General features: G+C 39.6%; 1 protein-coding gene across 1 annotated transcript in view; it reads right to left on the minus strand.

Moving 5' to 3' along the window:
• Positions 1-22,209, minus strand: part of LOC127660998 (sodium/potassium/calcium exchanger 3-like) — a 163,663-nt gene extending 141,454 nt beyond the window's left edge. The window contains exon 1 of the mRNA XM_052151518.1: positions 21,829-22,209. Within this exon, the coding sequence (XP_052007478.1) occupies positions 21,829-22,003 (175 nt within the window). The 5' untranslated portion in view covers positions 22,004-22,209. The remainder of the gene's footprint in view (positions 1-21,828) is intronic.
• Between the last annotated feature and the right edge of the window lie 1,611 nt (positions 22,210-23,820).

A 23,820-nucleotide genomic window follows, 5' to 3' on the forward strand; every position in this document is an offset into this window, starting at 1 on the left:
TCCTACCCCCAGCAACGTCCCGTTTTGATGCTCAATATTTGGCCACTCGGTTTTGGAAGGCAGACACCCCACTTTCAATTAACGCTGTCCGGAGTCACATGTCTATCATGCACCATAAAGACGGGTCATTCATATTTCAATGGGTTGTGCTTGAGCTGGTGGTACTAACCTCTAGGACCATGTCGCATGTAGCACTTCTGGCTCCATGCGGCTCGGGCTCTCAAGCGGGACTGCTGGTCTCACAATCAGCCTCATTGCTAACATTAGCAGACAAGCTAGCACTAGTAACAGGTGCCTCCTCTGATGAACAACTAGCAGCCTGCTTTTTAAAAAAGCTGTCGATAGAAGGCACACTATGTAAAAGAGCTGCTCTTCTCACTTCTTTCTCCTTTTTTAGCTTTCGCTTAACCCTCTAGGGTCGATGGACGAGCCGGCACATCCTGCTGGATTTTTCCAGCTGGGGCTACTGCCCCAGTTGCCCGTTCGGTAATCATGTTCAGATGTGGTGTTTTATATAGCTTTATGAATAACCAAAGGAGCAGGTAAAAAATAAAAGTGGCTGGTATAATTGGGCATTCACAGCCACTGTGCTGATGGGCAAAACATTTTTGTATCTTTTCACCCTAGTGTTAGCTATGAAAACAGCATAATTTATTAGCCAGCTCCAATTTTCCTTTGCTCCACTGCTGAACTTGCTTTTAGTCACATTGAAATATTTTGAGTAAAAAGTTGGTAAAATATGATAATATACAATAAGATTATTAAAATAATTAATAATTTTAATGAACCCCCACAAGTCTAGTTCATACTTGGGAGCAATTTCCAAAGACCTGAAGGTACCACGTTCATCTGTACAAACAATAGTACGCAAGTATAAACACCATGACATCATGCAGCTATCATTCCCTCAGGAAGGAGACGCATTCTGTCTCCTAGAGATGATCGTAATTTTGTGCGAAAAGTGCAAATCAATACCAGAACAATAGCAAAGAACCTTGTGAAGATGCTGGAGGAAACAGGTAGACAAGTATCTCTATCCACAGTAAAATTAGTCCTATATCGACATAACCTGAAAGGCTGCGCAGCAAGGAAGAAGCCACTGCTCCAAAAACCACCAAAAAAAGCCAGACTACAGTTTACAAGTGCACATGGGGACAAATATCTTCCTTTTTGGAGAATGTTCACTGGTCTGATGAAACAAAAATGGAACTGTTTGCCCATAATGACCGTTATGTTTGGAGGAAAATGGGTGAGGCTTGCAAGCCGAAGATCACCATCCCAACTGTGAAGCCAAGGGGTGGCAGCATCATGTTGTGGGGGTGCTTTGCTGCAGGAGGGACTGGTGCACTTCACAAAATAGATGGTATCATGAGGAAGGAAAAGGCAGCCAGGAAGTTAAAGCTCGTCACAAATGGGTCTTCCAAATGGACAATGACCCCAAGCATACCTCCAAAGTTGTGGCAACATGGATTAAGGACAACAAAGTCAAGGTATTGGAGTGGCCATCACAAAGCCCTGACCTCAATCAGATATACATTTTGTGGGCAGAACTGAAAAGGATGTGCAGGCAAGGAGGCCTACAAACCTGACTCATTTGCACCAGTTTGTCTAGAGGAATGGTTCAAAATTCCAGCAACTTACAGTGAGAATCTTGTGGAATATGGGCTGAAATATGTGCCACCAGAAACTGAATTTGAACCATTTATATTTGAATTTGAATGGCTAAACTTGAATAATTGCATTGAAAAACTGAATTTGAATCACATAATTTGAAATTGTATTGTTTAATTAAAATTGAATTTATTCAAAAACTGAATCTGAATTGTATCATTTGAAATTGAATTTATTCGTTTGGAACTGAAGTCCAATAAAATTTGATCCTCACTGAAAATTAAACTCTCTATATATCTTCACATTCACTTCTCACAATTCAGATTCAGTTCTCAAATTCAATTTCAAGTTACTGAGACAGACATCCGGGTAGTTGGAGGATGAAGGAAGAGCAATAGAGCGCAGATCGATAGATAGCGTTCAATGGCGCACAGGACTCCTCTTGGGCCAATCAGCACCAATGTTTTGGAGCACAGTACGTTACCCGCCATGAAACAAAGAAGAAGTGCTTGCCTGACTTGCGTGACCACCACCACCATGGATTCGGCTGGGACAAATCACGGTAATGAATTTTTTTTTTTACGATCTAACGATCTTTTGTTTAACTGTTGTTAATGTTATAGCTATTTTGTAGAAACAGGGAAATTAAATCTTTCTCCCGACGTTGCAAACAGTAGCTATAATCCCACGCTTTTATGGTAGCCTACTAGCTCTTGTAACAACATTTTTGCCTGGTGTTTATTATTTCTAAGCGTTTGCCTCTTCCTCCGGTGAAAATGTTGTTGCAAACGTAGCTAGTGTTAGCGCCGCCAAGTAGACTGGTCATGTCTTCAGTGTGATTTTTTTCCGATAACTTCTCCTCGTGGTTGTCATTGTCAGAGTAACGTTACTGAGAGGGAGAGAGAGAGAGAGTAGTAAGCGTGTAAGTTATGTGTCGCTGTGTTTGGCAGGTGCTAGCATAATGTAAGGCCATAAACTTCAGGGCAATTACACCATAGCACTAGCCCTATTCATTTGAATTGAATGCATAAGTTAGTTAATTCCGTTTGACTAGAACACAAAAATAGCACATTTACACTTCGAAAGAAAGCGATACAGCTTCCTGCACAACAGAGCAGTGCAAGTGGCTGATGCCATCACATGTAAAAAGGTAAGGTGACACTGTATTTTTTGGACACTGTAACTGTAGGCTAAATTATGATGTTAAATTAATGTTTATATTGTGCCCCTTTGGTTACTTAATCAGGCAGATTGCTTGTCTTCATCTAGCCTACATTTCATCTTCTTTTAGGGGATTTTCATTATATTCCATCATACCTAATGTTGGGGATTATTAAATTATTTCTATTCTATATTCTGCCTTAACATGTGTAGCTTGTGACAATGTGGTCAGTCACAATTTCCCTGTTGGACAAAGAGAAGCTAAGACAGCAAAGACCCACATAAACACAGTTTGGCATCTCAATCCTGTGATGATAGCCTTACCTGTTTTGCTCACAGCCATAGGATAAACGCCAGATTTATACTGCATATAGATATGTTATGGTTATGGACCACAGAAATGTGGACTTAATGATCTTCTTTGTGTTAACTTATTTTCAGATTCCTGCTGCTCCAGTAGCTCTGATCGACTTCTCTGCTAAAGCCAAAAAAAAAAAGCTTGACCGTTCTATTGATGGCAGGACAACTGAAAACCAGGTTGGGAAATCACTTTCATGCCCAAGAGTGAAGAGAGGGTCAGAAACATATGCTAGTTTTTTGAGACTTTAAGCAAAAACTGTCCAAGGAGTGCAGCACTGATGGCTAGGGAGCCTTACTACAAAGAATTCATCCCCAAATCTAGTATGCTTCCTAAAACTGTTCTTGAATACAGAACACCAGAGACTCTGCAGCTACGCCCCAAAGAGCTTGGAGAGCTATGCCAGGTATTCCAGCTAGAAGAGCTCATCATGTCCCAGGTCCAGGCTGTAGAGAGGGCAACTCGAAGTCAGAGTGCAAGCAGGATTTGGTTTAGGCAAAGAGCTGGACGCATAACTGCTTCCAAGCTGAAACAAGCTATTAAGACCAACCCACAGCAACCATCCAAGAGCTTGATCAAGGCCATATGCTACCCAGAAGCATATAGGTTCACCACAGCCGCTACAAGGTATTTAGGGTTTGAATTAGGGTAAGGCAGAGGTAAGGCCTCGTGTAAACAGTGTTTATGTCCAGAAAAGAAACACTGACAACAGAGGGTATAATTTGGATAAAAAGAAGCTTGTCTATTAAGTAAATGTATCTTACTGGTGGAATATTAAATGAAATGTATAGTAACACATTGCTTTGGTGCACGTTAGTTATTAGTTATAGGGTTATAAGACTATGGTTATGCAGGAGTAGAACTAAGTATAGGGGTTAGGAAATGGCATTTAAATCACTGAACTGGCTCTACACATCCAATACTAAGTAATCATTTCCTTTTCATGTTTTGCATGTGTACTGTGTACAGTTATGGATGCAAACATGAAGCACAAGCCAGAGGAGTCTATGAGAAGCTGATGGGTCGGGAGCATGCAGGCTTCTCCTGTATGGACAGTGGTCTCTGGCTGAACCCCAAGTGGCCATACATGGGGTCCTCCCTGATGGGATTGTTGCTTGTGACTGTCACGGAACTGGCATCTGCAAGATTAAGGTAATATTACAGTCTCTGTTGTAGTAAAGTCCCTAAATCTCGAGACTGAGTCGTGTCTCAAGTCCTAAACTGAGCAAAAAGGCAGAAAATATATTTGTTAATCTATTGTTCACGTGTCCTTCTCTCTGTGATTTTAGTGTCCACACTCTCACCAAGATGAAGCCAATCTGCGCTTGTGTGCTGGGGAAAAGGGCTTCTGCCTCATCAATGATGGGGATAATGTCATGCTGGACCGGACTCATGACTACTACTACCAAGTTCAGGGACAGCTTCACATTGTAGACGCTGAGTACTGTGATTTTGTTGTGTGGAACCACAATGACATTTTTGTTGAAAGGATTTTGCCCGATCTTGAACTTTAGGATGATGTTAGGCTTTTTTAGAAACGGTATACTTCCAGAAATACTGGGACAGCAAGTTACAAACTCACATGTGTAATGTAATGAAAGGATCCAGGCACTCTTGAAAGTGGGCTGTGTGATATTGCTGTTATATCAATACGGTTGTATGAGACAAGATTACATTTTGACTATTGTTATGAGTGTGGTCTTTGTGAGTTCTGGCTGTTGTATAATTTAAATGAAAAGATTAAATGCCATTGAGAAGACAGAATTATACATGGTGGTTTATTTACAAGATTAGATTTTTCAACAATTGTTATAATAACAAGAACATGGTGTGCAATAACAGATTAGAATCCATTTCATTACATATAATACATATAGCCAGTACAATTGGACTAGTGGATAAAAGTATTACACTTGTTGAAAACATATTAACAGACTGATATGTGTCGGGGCTCAGGTACTACTACTCCATGTCCTCTTACTTATCATCATCAGAGCCAAGAAGCAGGGATCAGGTATTGGACACTACATGTGTGAGGGCTCAGGTACTGGACTGACTGATTATTATCCCTCTCCCTCCTCCTTACTCCAATGGGACAATAGACTCCGAAAGATTAGACAAGCGCTAGGGCAACCTAAAAGCCCCAATCAAGTCCATATTAGACTACCGGTAACTTAATAAGCATTACTAAGTAAATGAGCATTTAATGACAACCTAATGCTATATAAACACAGACACAAAAACACGTTGGCTAGCTAACATACCTCCGACGAAGTGGTCGCTGCAGACACGGGCATTAACAGACTCTGCTCCTCCCGACCGCAGACGTACGTTAAAAATCAACTTTTTACGGCGTTGTTCTGTGAGCTTTTTACATTTCTCACCTTTATGAGTGACAATCTTCGGTACTCTATAAAAACCCTTTCCCTTTTCTCGATTAGAACGATTGGAGCAGCCGTAAACTACACAAAACATTGGCATTTTGCCAGACGGCAGATCCTCAGCTATTTCACTTCCTGCCCTCCATCTGAATTGCGCGCTCGCGATGCAGCAGCGTGACGTCACGTGAAACCAACCTATGAACGCTATCTATCGATCTGCGCTCGATTGCTCTTCCTTCATCCTCCAACTACCCGGATGTCTGTCTCAGTAACTTGAAATTGAATTTGAGAACTGAATCTGAATTGTGAGAAGTGAATGTGAAGATATATAGAGAGTTTAATTTTCAGTGAGGATCAAATTTTATTGGACTTCAGTTCCAAACGAATAAATTCAATTTCAAATGATACAATTCAGATTCAGTTTTTGAATAAATTCAATTTTAATTAAACAATACAATTTCAAATTATGTGATTCAAATTCAGTTTTTCAATGCAATTATTCAAGTTTAGCCATTCAAATTCAAATATAAATGGTTCAAATTCAGTTTCTGGTGGCACATATTTCAGCCCATAGTGGAAGCCTACCCAAAATGTTTGACCCATTGTTAAACAATGTAAAGGCAATGCTATCAAATACTAACAAAGAGTTTGTAAACTACTGACCCTCTGGGAATGTGATGAAAGAAATAAAAGCTGAAATAAATAATTCTCTCTACTATTATTCTGACATTTCACATTCTTAAAATAAAGTAGAGATCCAAACTGACCAAAGACAAGGAATGTTTTCTACGATTAAATGTCAGGAATTGTGAAAAACAGAGTTTAAAAGTATTTGGCTAACGTGTATGTAAACTTATGACTTCAACTGTACATACATATATATATATATATATATATATATATATATATATATATATATATATATATATATATATATATACACTCACCTAAAGGATTATTAGGAACAACTGTTCAATTTCTCATTAATGCAATTATCTAATCAACCAATCACATGGCAGTTGATTCAGTGCATTTGGGGGTGTGGTCCTGGTCAAGACAATCTCCTGAACTCCAAACTGAATGTCAGAATGGGAAAGAAAGGTGATTTAAGCAATTTTGAGCGTGGCATGGTTGTTGGTGCCAGACGGGCCGGTCTGAGTATTTCACAATCTGCTCAGTTACTGGGATTGTCACGCACAACCATTTCTAGGGTTTACAAAGAATGGTGTGAAAAGGGAAAAACATCCAGTATGCGGCAGTCCTGTGGGCGAAAATTCCTTGTTGATGCTAGAGGTCAGAGGAGAATGGGCCAACTGATTCAAGCTGATAGAAGAGCAACTTTGCCTGAAATAACCACTTGTTACAACCGAGGTATGCAGCAAAGCATTTGTGAAGCCACAACACGCACAACCTTGAGGCGGATGGGCTACAACAGCAGAAGACCCCACCGGGTACCACTCATCTCCACTACAAATAGGAAAAAGAGGCTACAATTTGCAAGAGCTCACCAAAATTGGACAGTTGAAGACTGAAAAAATGTTGCCTGGTCTGATGAGTCTCAATTTCTGTTGAGACATTCAAATGGTAGAGTCAGAATTTGGCGTAAACAGAATGAGAACATGGATCCATCATGCCTTGTTACCACTGTGCAGGCTGGTGGTGGTGGTGTAATGGTGTGGGGGGTGTTTTCTTGGCACACTTTAGGCCCCTTAGTGCCAATTGGGCATCGTTTAAATGCCACGGCCTACCTGAGTATTGTTTCTGACCATGACCATCCCTTTATGGCCACCATGTACCCATCCTCTGATGGCTACTTCCAGCAGGATAATGCACCATGTCACAAAGCTCGAATCATTTCAAATTGGTTTCTTGAACATGACAATGAGTTCACTGTACTAAAATGGCCCCCACAGTCACCAGATCTCAACCCAATAGAGCATCTTTGGGATGTGGTGGAACGGGAGCTTCGTGCCCTGGATGTGCATCCCACAAATCTCCATCAACTGCAAGATGCTATCCTATCAATATGGGCCAACATTTCTAAAGAATGCTTTCAGCACCTTGTTGAATCATTGCCACGTAGAATTAAGGCAGTTCTGAAGGCGAAAGGGGGTCAAACACAGTATTAGTATGGTGTTCCTAATAATCCTTTAGGTGACAGTATATATATATATATATATATACACTCACCTAATATATATATTAGCGCTGTCGATTTTACATGTTTATTCTGTGTGATTAATTTTACAAAAAATAAAGTGTTAAAAAAAGTATGCAATTAATAGTAATTAATAATAATTTAATCGCAATGCCCCTGGACCTTAACAAGGAAGATTCCTGAGAAATGCAAGCTTGTAGTACCATCTGTTTACTCCAGAGGGCAGTAAGTGAAATTTCAGCTTTATGAGCAACACACAGTTTATACAGTGAAGAAAATTACACTTCAGTAGGAAGAACAACACAAACACGCATTAAGTTCTTGCATTCAAAACATTGAATGAGCGCAAATGCGAACTAAGGGATCACAAGATGTGTTTAAATATTGAGTATTTAACTATATTTAACTTGACACAGTGACCTAAACATTTTATGTTTATGACGCAACGCACCCTAGACACTACACAAGCATATCTGACACAGGTGTACATTGACAGGTCCTTAAACAAGCCCTCATAATAAATCTCAAACTGATTGACAAATTCACTTGCGAAATGTATTGCTGTGAACTGTATGCGAATGATTGATGATATATATATATATATATGACATTTTTAAATACTTAAAGATAACTATGTATAATTATTTCATCATTATATATTGAATTTTTGTTATATGAGAGGCTTTCTCAGCAAATATTTGTATATGCGATTAAATGTGATTAATCACGATTAATTAATCGAGACACAAAGTAATTAATTCAATTAAAAATTGTAATCGATTGACAGCCCTAATATATATATATATATATATATATATATATATATATATATATATATATATATATATATACACACACAAACACATAGTATTTATAATTTACAAATAAAAACTTTGGCCACCAAGCAATGTCACTTGGCCCAATCAGGCCCATGACCTAAAATAAGTCTGACACCCCTGATCTAGCACAACTCTGCTCTCCACTGAAACAATAGAATAAAAAACACTTAGGTGAAGTAGCAGCAACAAATAACCGTGACATATAAAATTACTCAAACTGTGATATAAGCTTTTGCTCATATACCCACCCCTAACTGACTTAATTGAAAACTTTGTTACAGTGACACCTAATAACCTCCACTAGGACTTCTATGACCACAAATCTGTAATCTGAATATTGTTAGCCCTCTGGCATTTCACACATACTCCAAACACTTTATATGCCTGCACAGTATAGATTTACCATTACAGCACTGATCCATCTCAAGCCATCCATCTGGGACTAGCTTGCTGTCAGACTGGTGGCCCAGCGTGCTGTAAAACTAGCTAAAATAATGAAGTGCTCTGCTCCAAATAGAGACTAGGTAAGAAGTGGGCTGGTGTGGATGATAAATGAGGTGCTCAGGAGTGGGTGATAGAGAGAGAGAGAGTCAAAAACAACAAGAACAATACAAGTAACCCGACTTGAAGAAGCTATGCAAAAATCTTTTAAGCAAGTTATGTCACCTTTAGAGAGGAGACATGCTCATCCACACTATAAGAAGCATATACAGATAAATAAATTATACTTTCTCAGAACAAGTGTGCTATTGCACTGTTTAAGACCTGAAGTGCTGTAGTCTATACAGTACATGTAAAAACACCTGATGATATTGCTTTTATTTGAACATAATTCAGTAATTCTGCTGACCACCACAACCACAACTTTACAGCTCAAATAATACATAAGTTTTAACAGAAGAATTAAAGAGTAAGTGGAAAAAACATTTCACAAAATGGAAATGTCTTCATAAAATGCAAGTGAATGGGTGCCATTTATTTGAATCTCCAAAAAGCAGATATAGCCATCATAAATAGTCTGCACTTATATATTCAAAGCGCTTTACACTGCATCTCATTCACCCATTCATACACACATTCACACACCTATGATGGCAGAGCTGGCATGCAAGGCACTAGCCTGCCATTGGGAGCAACTTGGTGTTCAGTGTCTTGCCCAAGTACACTTCAGCATGTGGACTTGTCTGGGCCAGGAATCGAACCACCAACCCTGCAATTAGTGGTCAGCCCGCTCTACCACCTGAGCCACAGCCGCCCCTGTATTATAAAAGTAATCCATATGACTCCAGTGGATTAATAAATGGCTTCTGAATCTAAATGCTAGGTGTGTGTAAGAAAAAGATCAATATAATTTTTTTTTACAACAAATATTTGCTTCTGGCCAGCTCTTTGACAAGGGTTGGTTTCAAACTGCCTCGATCGTAAGGCTCCTCTGCATAGATATTAATATATAATACCTTATTAGCGGGTGTTCCTATGGGCTTTCACACAAAAGCAGTTTGCAGCCGTCTGAGCACGGAGCTCGGTCTGAGGCATCTCCTCCATTCACTTGCATTCAAACTGATTCAAACAGCTTTCCTTGTCGACTGTTTCAAGATGGCGCCACAGCTGATGTATCAAAACCAGACGAATATGGCATCTATGTATGAATATCTATGTGCTTCCTTATTTTTTCATATTTCACACATGAGTTCTCGTGTGATCTTGTCAACAGGCTTACGTCATACAAGAGCCTGCGTGAACTCGACCCATGTGAATTTTTAATAAAAACAACGTTTTAAATATTGATCTATTCCTGTTTCACAATATCTATTTTGCTTCAGAAGACATTTATTAATCCACTGGAGGCATATGGATTACTTTTATGATGGCTATCTGTGCTTTTTGGAGCTTGAAAAATTTGCCACCCATTCGCTTGCTTTTAATTGACCCACAGAGCTGAAATATTCTTCCAAAAAATATTTGTTTGTGTTCTGCTGAAGAAAGAAATTCATGCACATTGGGGATGGCATGAGGGTCAGTAAATTATGAGAGCATTTTCATTTTTGGGGGAACTATTCCTTTAAAATAAGTGCCTGAAAAGGTGCTCTCTTGTCCACAACTATGTCAGTTATTCACAAGTAGCAAGAAAGATTGAAGATTCTGTGATGTGAATCAATGTCAAGGACATGCCATGTGAAATATGCTAAATGTTCAGAGACTGACAAATATAAGGCATAATACAAAATCCACTTAAACATGAAGGTGGCAAGTGACAGTCGCAACACTAAAGTACTTATTACATCCCAAAACGTGGGAGGACCTGTGCAGAGATTTCAAGATACTGTACAAACTTAAGTTAGGATTTTTCCAAAGTTCCTAACCTGACACCAAAATTATGAAATGAAACTCACTTCAAACTATGTCCAACAAAGCAGGTGCAGAAGTTTGGAATGATCTAACTTTATGTACTGTATCTTTTCTTAAGTCAAGCTCAATCGACAGCATTTGTGGCATAATGTTGATTACCACCAACTTAAATTACTTAAAAAAAAAATAAAAAAAAAGTAATAAAAAATTCAAAAATCTGGGTTACATTAACTGAGTTTCCATCCAAGGATTTTTTGCGAAAAGTGTGTTAGCGCATCAAAATAAAGATGATGGAAATGCTAATTATCACAAAAATTTCACAAGTGTCGTGATAATATTTTTTCATTTAACTCTTAGCGCATAAAATCTTTGTCGATGCTTCAAATGTCACGAAAAACTGGTTTGGAAACAAACTTTTGTCGAGAAAATTGGCATTAATGCAAAAATGAAGTGTCACATGACAGAATTTAAACAAATCGTTAGACTGTGTTAAACATGACGACAAGGTATACATCCTTGAAAGACATTTTATTGTATGGATTGATTATGGATTGATCTTAACGGCATATTTGCGCATACCTGCACAGATATTGGAAGTGCCAACACAAATATCTCGTATCATGCACATCGACAAGTGTATGGAGAACAAATTAATGGTCACTGTTTGTGATTAATTTAATCTGTTTATTTTTTAAAGTTGCTGTTCCACACTATTCAAAATAATAGATGGCAGTCTATTTGGAATTAGCCCAAAACTAAAAAAAAACATATAATTTCTGTGCACAAAGAAATGTTTTAAATAAAATGAAATACACAATACTACGAGAAAAGAATCAGTGTGCTTTTAGGAACACTATATAGTCTGATTCTATAAAAGTATTCTTTACATTTTTTAATATTTAGTCCTTTCAGATGGAAAACATTTATACATATAAATGATGCGATCAAAAGTGCATTTGAACAGCGGTGAAACACTTTCTTATGATGTGTCATATTCATATTCAGAGAAGTACGTTTGAAGTAAGTTTGGAGCAGAAGAAATAGAAATAAACCTTATGTAAATTGTCAGCTTTACGCTAAGCTAAAAATGCTATTTCTAGCCATTTTACATGCACGTTACCATGCATCATCATAATTTTTTTATCAAGAACATTCACGTTGTGGGCCTGGGTAGCTCAGCGATTATTGACCTTGACTACCACCCTTGGAGTCGCGAGCTTGAATCCAGGGTGTGCTGAGTGACTCCAGCCAGGTCTCCTAAGCAACTAAATTTGCCAGGTTGCTAGGGAGGGTAGAGTCACATGGGGTTAGCCTCACTTGTGGTCGCGATTAGTGGTTCTCGCTCTCAATTGCAAGTTGTGCGTGGATAGCGGAGAGTAGCATGAGTCTCCACATGCAGAGTTTCCGCAGTGTCATGCACAATGAGCCATGTGATAAGATGCACAGATTGACTCAGCGAAGGCAACTGAGACTTGTCCTCTGCCACACGGATTGAGGTGAGTAACTGCACCACCACTAAGTAGTGGGAATTGGGCATTCCAATTTGGGAGAAAAAGGGATAAAAAAAAAAAATCATGCTGGATCATAATTTTTTCTTGTAAGACCTTTGATATTAGGGCAAAAATCGTATTCTTGATAATAATTTTTGTATTGTTTTCCTGTAAATATATTTAAAAATCTTTAAAACAAGATCAATTTGGATTATCTTGTTTTAGAAACAACACTGCATATTATATTTATGTTTTTCAGAGAATGTACTTTTAACATGTGTATTTTGTCTTACTGTACTGGCAGAGATTTTATAATCAAAATAAGTGAAAAAAATCTACCAGTGCTGAAGATGTAATCAAAAGTATTTAGAATACGATACTGACCTTGAGTAATCTAACGGAATATGTTACAAATTACATTTTACAGCATATATTCTGTAATCTGTATTGGAATACATTTCAAAAGTAACCCTCCCAACCCTGCCTACACTCCAAAAAACGTTGGGTTATTTATTTTACCCAATAGTTGGGTTAAACATATTGGGTCATTCTGTTGGGTTATTCCTAACGTTTGTTGGGTTGTTTCAATAATAACGCACCCAGTTGGGTTAAAATTGGTCTCGCGAGGACATTTTAAATTTCAACGGTCGACTAGTGCCACTGCCAACAGAAGATATAGAGGTAAGTTAATAAAATCACATTATAACGCTTTTCATTTTCAATAATAGTTGATTAATTAAATAATTAAATAGTTTCCCCTTAATTTTGGGTCAGCTGTATTGCTGCTCACTTGGCTACCGATATATCACTTGCTATAAAGCCAGCCTATTTTAAACTGTGGCGTAGAAATTATTAATTGGGATGCTCCCCCTCAATTTCTTTGTTCGTCCCGACACTTTTTTTTTAAAATCATGCATAATATTTCATATATTTGGCCTCGGCTTTAAGACTCAATATCAGGTGTTGCAGACACGGCAGTTTTTCATCAACTGAAAGAAAAGTATATTGTCATTTTTATTGTGTAACATTAAAATTCTTCAAAGCAGAACTATGAAACGTTTAAAGTTATATCTGCAAGGCACTAAATTATATAATACACAAATTGGACTCAACAAGATATTACACCAGGGATTGGCAACCTTATTGACATGGAGTGCCATTTTTTATTTTCCTAGTCAATGGCTGTGCCGATGAAGGATTAATAGTGGTGTTTTCCTTATTACATGACGTGTTGTTCTGAAAGCAAAAAGAAACAAATGAATCGCGGAATGTAGACTGTCACAGCCATGCCTCAACCTGCTCCGTGCCATGTCACAGCCATTTTGAACATTTTGATGGTGTTCTTTAACCATTGCAAGAAGGTGCCTGGCTACGCCAGAGTCAGATCCAGGCTATGTCACAGCCACGCCTGAGTCTACTCCATGCCATGTCACAGCCACTCCTCAGCCTGCTCCATGCCATGTCACAGCTATGCCTCAGCCTGCTCCATACCATCCCACACCCGTGTCAATGTATTTTAGCCCTCATGTTTGCCATTGTCCTTTGTGGAGTATTTTTAATGTAACTTTGTTGCTGTTTTGCTTAAGTCAAGTCAAGTCAAGCCAAGCCAAGTCAAGATTTAGTGAAGTCATGTTTTGTTTGTGTCAAGTCTAGTTTAGTCATGTTCATGTTTATGGTTCATGTTTCTAGTTAGGATATTTGGATCTCACTTTTGTTTAATAAACTGCACTTGTGTTCGTCTCTCCATCGTCATCGTCTTCATCCTTGCCAGCAACATTAACCATTGCCAACTTATTTATTAATTAAGTTTATATCTTATTTATTTGGTGCTTCTTGTAAATTGAAACATGATTGTAAGTAACTTAATGATAAAAAGGAAGTAAATTGATAACACAATTGCAACAATTTACTTAATGAAAATGTTTGCTACTTTTTATTTTTATAATTTAATGGAAATGTGTGCATTCTAATTTATTTACACAGCAATAATAATAATGTCAACAATAATAATAATACCAATAATACTAAGATGGATAAAGCAACATTTTGCCCCCAAAAAAAGAGCCACATGAACATGAAATCACATGACAAGGGAACCACATGACATGAAACAGGAACTAGAATTTCAAAATAAGAGACATGAAAACAAAACAAAAACACATCTAGACATTACATATCCCCCACTCTAGGGGCAGCTCCAGACACCCCAAAACAAAACTACATCATGGATTGGCAGTCCTGACGTGGAACTCGGCTTGGTGGTCATGACGTGGGGCCAAGTCCTGGAAGGCGGAGCTGTGGAAGGCTTGAAACTAAGTGTCCTAGATGACTGGGAAAAGACCTCAGTGGTCGTGAACATGAGCAGAGTCTTGGGGGCGACCTCTGTGGTCATGGGTATGGACTGAGTCTTGGAAACGACCTCCGTGGTCGTGTACATGGGGAGAGACTTGGAAACAATCTCAGTGGTCCTATACATGGGCAGAGACTTGGAAACGAAAGCCTTTCACCTCATTGACTCGTCGACCATGGCAGGTGTGGGACGCTGGCTCGTCGACCGTGACGTGGGGCGTTGGCTCGTCGGGCATTGACTCGTCAACCGTGACGTGGGCCGTTGGCTCGTTGACCGTGACGTGGGGCGTTGGCTCGTCGACCTTGACGTGGGGCGCTGGCTCGTCGACCGTGACGTGGGGTGCTGGCTCCTCGACCATAGCAGGGGTGGGCGTTGACTCGTCGACCATGGCAGGCGTGGGCCGCTGTCTCGTCGACTGTGACGTGGGACGCTGGCTCATCGACCATAACGTGGGACGCTGCCTCGTTATCTGCCTCCCCCACAGTGAAAGCTGAACCACTTATCTGCAGGGCAAAGTCGATATATTGAGCCAGATTGAAGGTACTCCCACTGCAAGGCATCCAGGTGTGCACCGGCTCATTCAACCCTGCACAAAAAAAGTGTTTGAGGGAGATCTCATCGAAGAACACTTAATCTGTTACAGAAGTCCTCTACGAAGTCCTCTATAGAACGTTTTCCCTGACGTAGACATACTAGTAGATCTGCTGGGTCCATTTTGGTGGGTCAAGTATTCTGTAACATTGTGCTTTCACTGGCAATGACGAAGACGATGACGTGAAGATGAAGAACCCAAGTGCAGTTTATTGAAATACTTGAAATCCAAAACCCTAACTATAGACATATACTAAACTAAACATGAACATGAACAATTAACATGAACAATTAACATGAACAATTAACATGACTAAACTAGACTTAGCAAAAAAGGTTACATCAACAATACTTGACAAGAGACCATGGCAAACATGAGGGCTAAAATACACAGTCATTGGGTAAAACAATAACAAGAAAACCAATAAACAGACAGAATTATAAATAACATAACAAGGCTAATAACCTTAAACCAATGACAAACTAGAACTGATAAGTCAATAAACCAATTAAAACAAGACACATGAACATGGAGGGAAACATAAAATCCCATGACAAGGGAACCACATGACATGAAACAGGAACTAGAATTTCAAAATAAAAGACATGAAAACAAAACATGAACATAAACACATCTAGACATGACAATCACAGTCCTATCAAAAGGGCAACTGTTCACTTTTCATTGCAATTACTTGTCTTCTGGTTGCGTTTATTTGTGAAATTAAAATGACAGTAAACTGGCTAATTTCAATTATTTGTCTCAATACTCTTTCCATTTTACCAAAACTTTGGAAGAAAAAAAATGTAGGACATCTGGGAGGCAAAAGATACATAATTAGCGAAATACACACATTTCTGTATGGAAACGGCTTAAGGGCAGATTTCTTTTGCGATAAACCAAAACTCATGGGACAAAGGGATTTTTTTTAGGCATGACGTCATCACACACACCATTTTTATCAATAAAAGGCCATTTGAATGGAAACATGCAGAAGACGGCAAATTTCCCAAACTTTTTTTTAAGCATTTTCAATTTGTCAATAACAAAAAAGTGGATGGAAACTAGGTTACTGAGGCACTTACAATGGAAGTAAATGGGGCCAATGTGTACATTTGAAATTTTCACTGTTTTAAAAGTAAAGCCACAATACATAAACAATATTCATGCTAATATAATTTTGGAGTGATAATATAATTCACTAACCTTTTCTGTGTAAAATTATGTCCAATTATACAACTTCATGCCTTGACAACATAACTGTAGCAGATAATAAAAAAAATCAAGGGAATGTCAAGCCAACATTTAAAGTTTGTTTGGATGAACTTTCCTTTTCTAGTTACAATGTTTGAAATCTATGTCCCTGAAAAACAGCATGAACTACAGGGGCTCACAAACAGTTACAAATTGAGGCTGCAGCTGAGGACAACTACAGATCTTACAGAGCTTTTGGTTTATCCAGAGTTGTGCAATTCCTTAACCTGCTAGAGAACGTCTTTTGATAAATTTGACACAAACCACATCAAACCACTCTCCACTATTGCCCAAAATAATCCTAGCAGGGAGTATGGGCAGACCTAAAGCATTCTCCATTTTTCGTTCTGTCACTTTTTCTTTCTCTGTACATCGTCCGCATGAGAGCATGCATTCCATGTGTGAACAGGAGTTACCTGGGAGCATCTGGGCTCACAAGGCAACATTAATTGATGTCAAAGAGAGCTAATGGTAGTGAACAACATAAAGCAAGAGGGAGTGAGAGCAATGGAGGAAGGGAAGACAGAAAATGCATGGAAATAATATGAAAAAAAAATGTATAAATAAATAAAGAGCTTCAAAGCAAATAATCTCAGTAAAACAATTAAAAAAAACTCAGAGACTAGGCTGCTGCCCTTCTGTGGGAAAGCTGGCTGGTCCAGATGCAAATAGCATGTCTGTCAAAGCCTGTCAGCAACTGACAGAGCAGTCACTTCATCAGCATCTGTGCTGCCTGGCAGATAGCACGGCACAGCTCTCCATCCTATCATCGTCCCCTGTTCTTGCCTTTCCACATCTGCCTCTTCGCTTTCTCCCCCTTCCTCCATCATGGCATTTGCAAAAGAGCAACTTCTCATATTTCATAACACCCTGCACATGTTAATGAAAACACTCTATCCATTTCATCCAATGAACGGCATTATTTTTAATGTACATAGTTGTTAAGATTACGTAACACAACAAGATTATCTTTAAATGCAGTGCCCTTAAGTGTACATGCAAAGTATTATACAGGAATGGGTTTAGATGATGTTAGGGTTCTTTGAGTGCACAAACAACAGATACATACACAATTAATGGCTTTTAAAGGAATGCATATAACAGTAAAATTATCATGGAGAGTAATTATTTTTTTTGCACAGGTATGAATGGCCAGATGGAGTGTATATGTACAGAATCAGATTGCGGCATATCATGAATCAAGAAGCAGACAAATCTAAACTCCAGCTGATAAGAAATCACTGATATGGAGAGCAAATACCAACATTTGCCAACTTTTTTAAGAAATACAAATTCATGCTTTACTCTAATGTTAGATATTAACGGAGGCATGACTGTTAACAAGTGACGGAGCATGTTTAACATGGTAGCCTGTCAAAATAAGCACAGACATTGTTACTGTCTCCTTGTCTTCCTGAACAGAGATTATATTTATGATCACATTTGTGACATATATTATGATATACAATATGAATAGATAATGAATCGATCAGCCGCAGGTGTGACAAAATCTGTCAGGGATTTACAGATAACAATGATTCATTTTCAACCCAGACTGGGTTTTCATGGTGGAAACATCCACCACTGGATTTTATTAACCATTTTGTCAGTGTGTTGAAAAATGTTAAGATGTTTTAAACATTGATACTGAGGATAATGAATCCATCGACTCTTGTATAGGTGAGAAACTTTATTAAACTTTATTTTTTTAATCTCTACAAGAGTTGCTCTCTTAATTTTTGTTTTGCTCTGTCCATGCACCTTTTTTGTTGGTGAAGTTGCACCAAATTCATTATCCCAATTAAACATTGATACTGCAAGTCAAAATGGATCTGAACATGTATATTTGTCAACATTGTTGGGAAACACTGTCCTCACCCTATTATCAAACCAAACCACTCCACTCTCTATATCGACACCACAAGCAATGCTAACATGATTGGAGTTGTGATGAAAATGAAATGTAATCACAGCACAGTGAAACTTGCACTCCAGGGACAATTGCAATTCATGGTCACAGTAAAACAGTTAACAGTGTGAGTAGTAAAGTAATCCTCTGAAACAGTCAAGATTATGATGAAGACACTAATGGAAGCCTCAGGAGATCCTCCAGTCCTTTCAGTTCTGTGAGAAACGTAATCTTTCTTTTTAAAGAATGGTAAGGACAGTGAATGGTTCCTTCATTGAGGGAAAGCCTTTGAGGCTCTTGAAATATATTCTGAAGTTCCTTCAGGACATACACTGATCCAGGCCAGCTGGCAGTCTTGCCTGGGCCCGGGACAAGATAATCTTAGATGGGCCCCCCCATGCCCAGATCTCTCCTTTTCCCTTGCTCTTCCTCTCCTGTTCCCCTCCTCCGCTCTTCCTCTCCTGTTCCTCTCCTCTGCTCTGCTCTTCCTCTCCTGTTCCCCTCCTCTGCTCTTCCTCTCCTGTTCCCCTCCTCTGCTCTTCCTCTCCTGTTCCCCTCCTCTGCTCTTCCCCTCCTGTTCCCCTCCTCTGCTCTTCCTCTCCTGTTCCTCTCCTCTGCTCTTCCTCTCCTGTTCCCCTCCTCTGCTCTTCCTCTCCTGTTCCCTTCCTCTCCTCTTCCTCTCTTGTTCTTCTCCCCTCCTCTGCTCTTCCTCTCCTGTTCCCCTCCTCTGCTCTTCCTCTCCTGTTCCCCTCCTCTGCTCTTCCTCTCTTGTTCTTCTCCCCTCCTCTGCTCTTCCTCTCCTGTTCTCCTCCTCTGCTCTTCCTCTCCTGTTCCCCTCCTCTGCTCTTCCTCTCTTGTTCTTCTCCCCTCCTGTTCCCCTCCTCTGCTCTTCCTCTCCTGTTCCCCTCCTCTGCTCTTCCTCTCCTGTTCCTCTCCTCTGCTCTTCCTCTCCTGTTCCCCTCCTCTGCTCTTCCTCTCCTGTTCCTCTCCTCTGCTCTTCCTCTCCTGTTCCCCTCCTCTGCTCTTCCTCTCCTGTTCCCCTCCTCTGCTATTCCTCTCCTGTTCCTCTCCCCTCCTCTGTTCTTCCTCTCCTGTTCCTCTCCTCTGCTCTTCCTCTCTTGTTCCTCTCCCCTCCTCTGCTCTTCCTCACCGGGCCCCTCCGCATCACTGTGACTCTCCCTCTCTCTCTCTTCTCTCTCACTGGTAGCCTGACTCTGTCCCTCTGCTCTGGGGCAGCGGGCCCCTCCCGCATCACTCTCTCTCTGTCACCTGACTGCAGCTGGATCTCTCTCCTCTCTGTCTCATCCTCTCTGACGGAGCTACCAAACTCAACTGTTTCTGTCAAAGATAACATGTTGTGTCAGGCTCTTATACTAGAGATGCACCAATTACAATTTTCTAGGCCAATTCTGATTTTAGCCGATTCCGTTGTTCTAACCACTTTACAGCAGATTCCATTTTTTTTTTTTTTATAAAACACCATATACTTTTACCCAAACGGAATAATAAAAACACGTTTAAATGGGTACATTTTCTATAAATGTTTTAATTTTTTTTTCTGACATAGCCTACTGCAGTTCTTGTTAAAACATACTAGACATGCAAAATCTGTGCATTTTGGGCAGTTTTTGTGTGAAATCATATTTATTTTTTGTCCATCAAAAGTGTGCTTTCACTTTTAATTAAGCATGAGCAGCGCAGCAAAAATAGACTCGGATCTGGCCCATTATCTGTTCACCGATGCCAACAGTGACGCATTTCAGCCGGCTTTTTATTTCTCATCTCCATAAATATATCTAGTAGTAAAGCTAATGCAAGGGCTAGAAATCAATGAATTCTTTGCTAATACTTCCTCGTCATCATGGAGAGCGCAGTTCGCACCGCTTTCTCCTTTCCACAAGCGCGTGCTCTCCCGTGGCGTCTGTCGTTGCTATGCAAACAAATAAAAAGCTTTTATGTAACTCAAATATTAGATATTTTTTCCACAAATATGCCTATTTTATTTGTTTTTTAACAATTATTCCATAATTTAATGAGGGCCCAGTTCTGGGCCCCCCCCCCCTACCCTGGGCCCGGGACAACAGACCCGTTTGTCCCCCCCTGTCGGCGGGCCTGCACTGATCAGCCACAACATTAAAACCACCTGCCTAATATTGCGTAGCTCCCCCTAGTTCCACAAAAACAGCTCCAACTCACATCTCAGAATAGCATTCTAAGATGATATTCTTCTAACCACAATTGTACAGAGCATTTATCTGAGTTACCGTAGACTTTGTCAGTTCGAACCAGTCTTGCCATTCTGTTGACCTCTCTCATCAACAAGGCGTTTCCGTCAACAGAATTACCTCTCACTGGTTGTTTTTTGTTTTTGGCACCATTCTGAGTAAATTCTAGAGACTGTTTTGTGTGAAAATCCAGGGAGTTCAACAGTTACAAAAATACTCAAACCAGCCCATCTGGCAGCAACAACCATCCATGCAGTAATCTGATCAGCCAATCGTGTAACAGCAGTGCAGTGTATAAAATCATGCAGATACGGTTAAGGAGCTTCAGTTAATGTTCAAATTAGCCATCAGAATGGGGGGAAAAAAATGTATCTCACTGATTTGGACCATATCATGATTGTTGGTGCCAGACGGCTGGTTTGAGTATTTATGTAAGTCACTGGAATTTACTCAGAATGGTTCCAAAAATAAAGGCAGTTCTGTGGACACAAATGACTTGTTTATGAGAGAGGTCAACAGAGAATGACCAGACTGGTTCGCTTACAAAGTCAACGGAAACTCAGATAGCCACTCTGTACAATTGCGATGAGAAGAATAGCATTTCAGAATACTATTCTGAGATGAGGGTTGGTGCTGTTTTGGCATCATGAGGGGGACCAACACAATACTAGGCAGGTGCTTTTAATGTTGTGGTTGATCTGTGTATATAGGATATTTGAGGCTCATTTAAAGGGTGTCTGGAGGATCTCCAGCAGGTTCTGTTGACAGCTGTGGAACCCCAAATGTGCCTCAAGTATTTTTTTATTTATACAGTGTGTTTTTTTATTTGTATGTCATTATATGTATAAACTGTATGTTTAAATGTTTATGTTTGTATGTATGTATATATGTTTGCATTATCTGTACTGTAAGCTTCTGTCACCATGAAAAAATAAGCATAGCTACATGGCAATAAAGCTCATTCTGATTCTGGTTCTCCTCTGAAACGGTTAAAAGTGTATGTTTCCCCGAAACAGTTACTGTAAGACTGTGAGAATTGTTCTCTAAAACAGTTAAGAGTGCATGTTTGATTGATTGTCCTGTATAACTTTCCATTACTCCCGTCCGCCTTCACAAACACACATTCCTGCATAACCTGCATCGAAACTCACCGGATTTTCCGGCCAAATTGGACAAGCTTGACACCGCGAGCAGCAGCAGACCCATGAAGCACATCTGTCCCCCGAACAACTCCTTGCGCTTTTTCCTCCGTGCTTTGATCTTCTTCTGCTGGAGCATCACTTGCAGCGGTCGATTCCACTCGCGAATACAGGCATCCACATCCATCACCACAGCTCGACGCTTAAGATATGAGATACAAATATAAAACTGATATGGTGCTATTGACGCGGGCTGTGAGAGTTTTAAGCCCAAAGATGAAATACCGAACGTGTATTTTTGCGTTTATGTTTATATTTCTCCCTATATGACTTCAAATTGTAATGTGGAAAAATAAAGATGCTGCGCGCGCCCCATGGATGCGTCAATTTGGTGCCAGTTCTCTCAGGACACTAACTGCTGCCGAGAGATTGAGAATTTAGAGAGAGAGGGAGGGAGGAGTGAAAGTAAGGAAGTCAACAGAGAGAGAGAGAGAGAGAGAGAGAGAGAGACAGAGAGAGAGAGAGAGAGAGAGAGAGAGAGAGAGAGAGAAAGAAAGAGAGATATACATCGGGATGAAACGCAGCTGTTCTAACGGTGAACTACCAAGCGCGCGATGGCATGATAGAAAGAGATGGGATAGAATGAGGGGACGTTTGTTGGTTGGTTTAAAAGGAGGCGCTGTGGTCCGATTTATAGCAAACAAATCCTAGTGCTTATCGCCACCCTCTATTGGTAGTATGCTGCTGGTTATTTAGCGATTATTATTACAGACACTACATCAATACACTGAATGCACAACAGATGCTGTCAGTGATGGTTTACTGTGAAACTGGGCTTTTCTTGAAATTACATAAAACATTTGTAAGAATAAAAACACTTTGTTTTTCAATTACATTACTATAAATATGACTCCAGTGGTTAAATCCACATCTTCAGAAGCGATATGATAAGTGTGAGAAACAGATCACTATTTAAAGGTGCTGCAAGCAATTTTTTCAAGGAAAGATATATGCAAAAAATGTCCTACTCCTTGAAAGATATGACTGAAGTGTTATGAGATATCTCACCATTCTCTGTGACAGCTCTAGACTCTGTAAACAGCAAACAAAGATGTGTCTGCAGGCCGCGGTCTCTGACCCTTTTGACCTGCCAATCATTTTGCGTGTTCTTACTGTTTTGTAATTTCAGCTAATTATTGAGGCTTTATGACATTTTTATTCCATGTTGTTCATAACAGTTGTCAGTTAAGGGTGCTATCTTCTTCGCATTTAATTGCCTGAACCATCCGAGCCTGTACACAATTCAGCATCATTTGGAAATTCATGGAAACACAGATCAGGACTTTTTCTTTTTGAATTTGTGCAAATAGGAACACTGTAGTGACACTGGTTATTACTATTGTTCCTGATTGCCTCCATAGTTTACCCAACTATGACGACTTCCGCTTCGCACACGCGGAAGTGTGAAAATGGTCCAGTGCCACATAATGGGCAGAAAGGAATATGGCGAGTAAAAAAGGCATGTACCATTATAGGTTGATGTTGAGTTTGGCTCACCCTTACAATCCTCAAATCCCCATAGCTGCACACTGCTGTAAAAACATGCATCCTTATATATATACAGTGCATCCAGAAAGTATTCACAGCGCTTCACTTTTCCCCAATTTTGTTATATTACAGCCTTATTCCAAAATGGATTAAATTCATTATTTTCCTCAAAATTCTACAAACAATACCCCATAATGACAACATGAATGAAGTTTGCTTGAAATCTTTGCAAATTTATAAAAAAACAAAAAAAAAATCACATAAGTACATAAGAATTCACAGCTTTTGCCATGACACTCAAAATTGAGCTCAGTTTCATCCTGTTTCCACTGATCATCCTTGAGATGTTTCTAAAACTTGATTGGAGTCCACCTGTGGAAAATTCAGTTGATTGGACATGATTTGGAAAGGCACACACCTGTCTATATAAGGTCCCACAGTTAACAGTGCATTTCA

This window comes from Xyrauchen texanus, chromosome 20, assembly GCF_025860055.1.
Source record: "Xyrauchen texanus isolate HMW12.3.18 chromosome 20, RBS_HiC_50CHRs, whole genome shotgun sequence".
NCBI lineage: Eukaryota > Metazoa > Chordata > Actinopteri > Cypriniformes > Catostomidae > Xyrauchen > Xyrauchen texanus.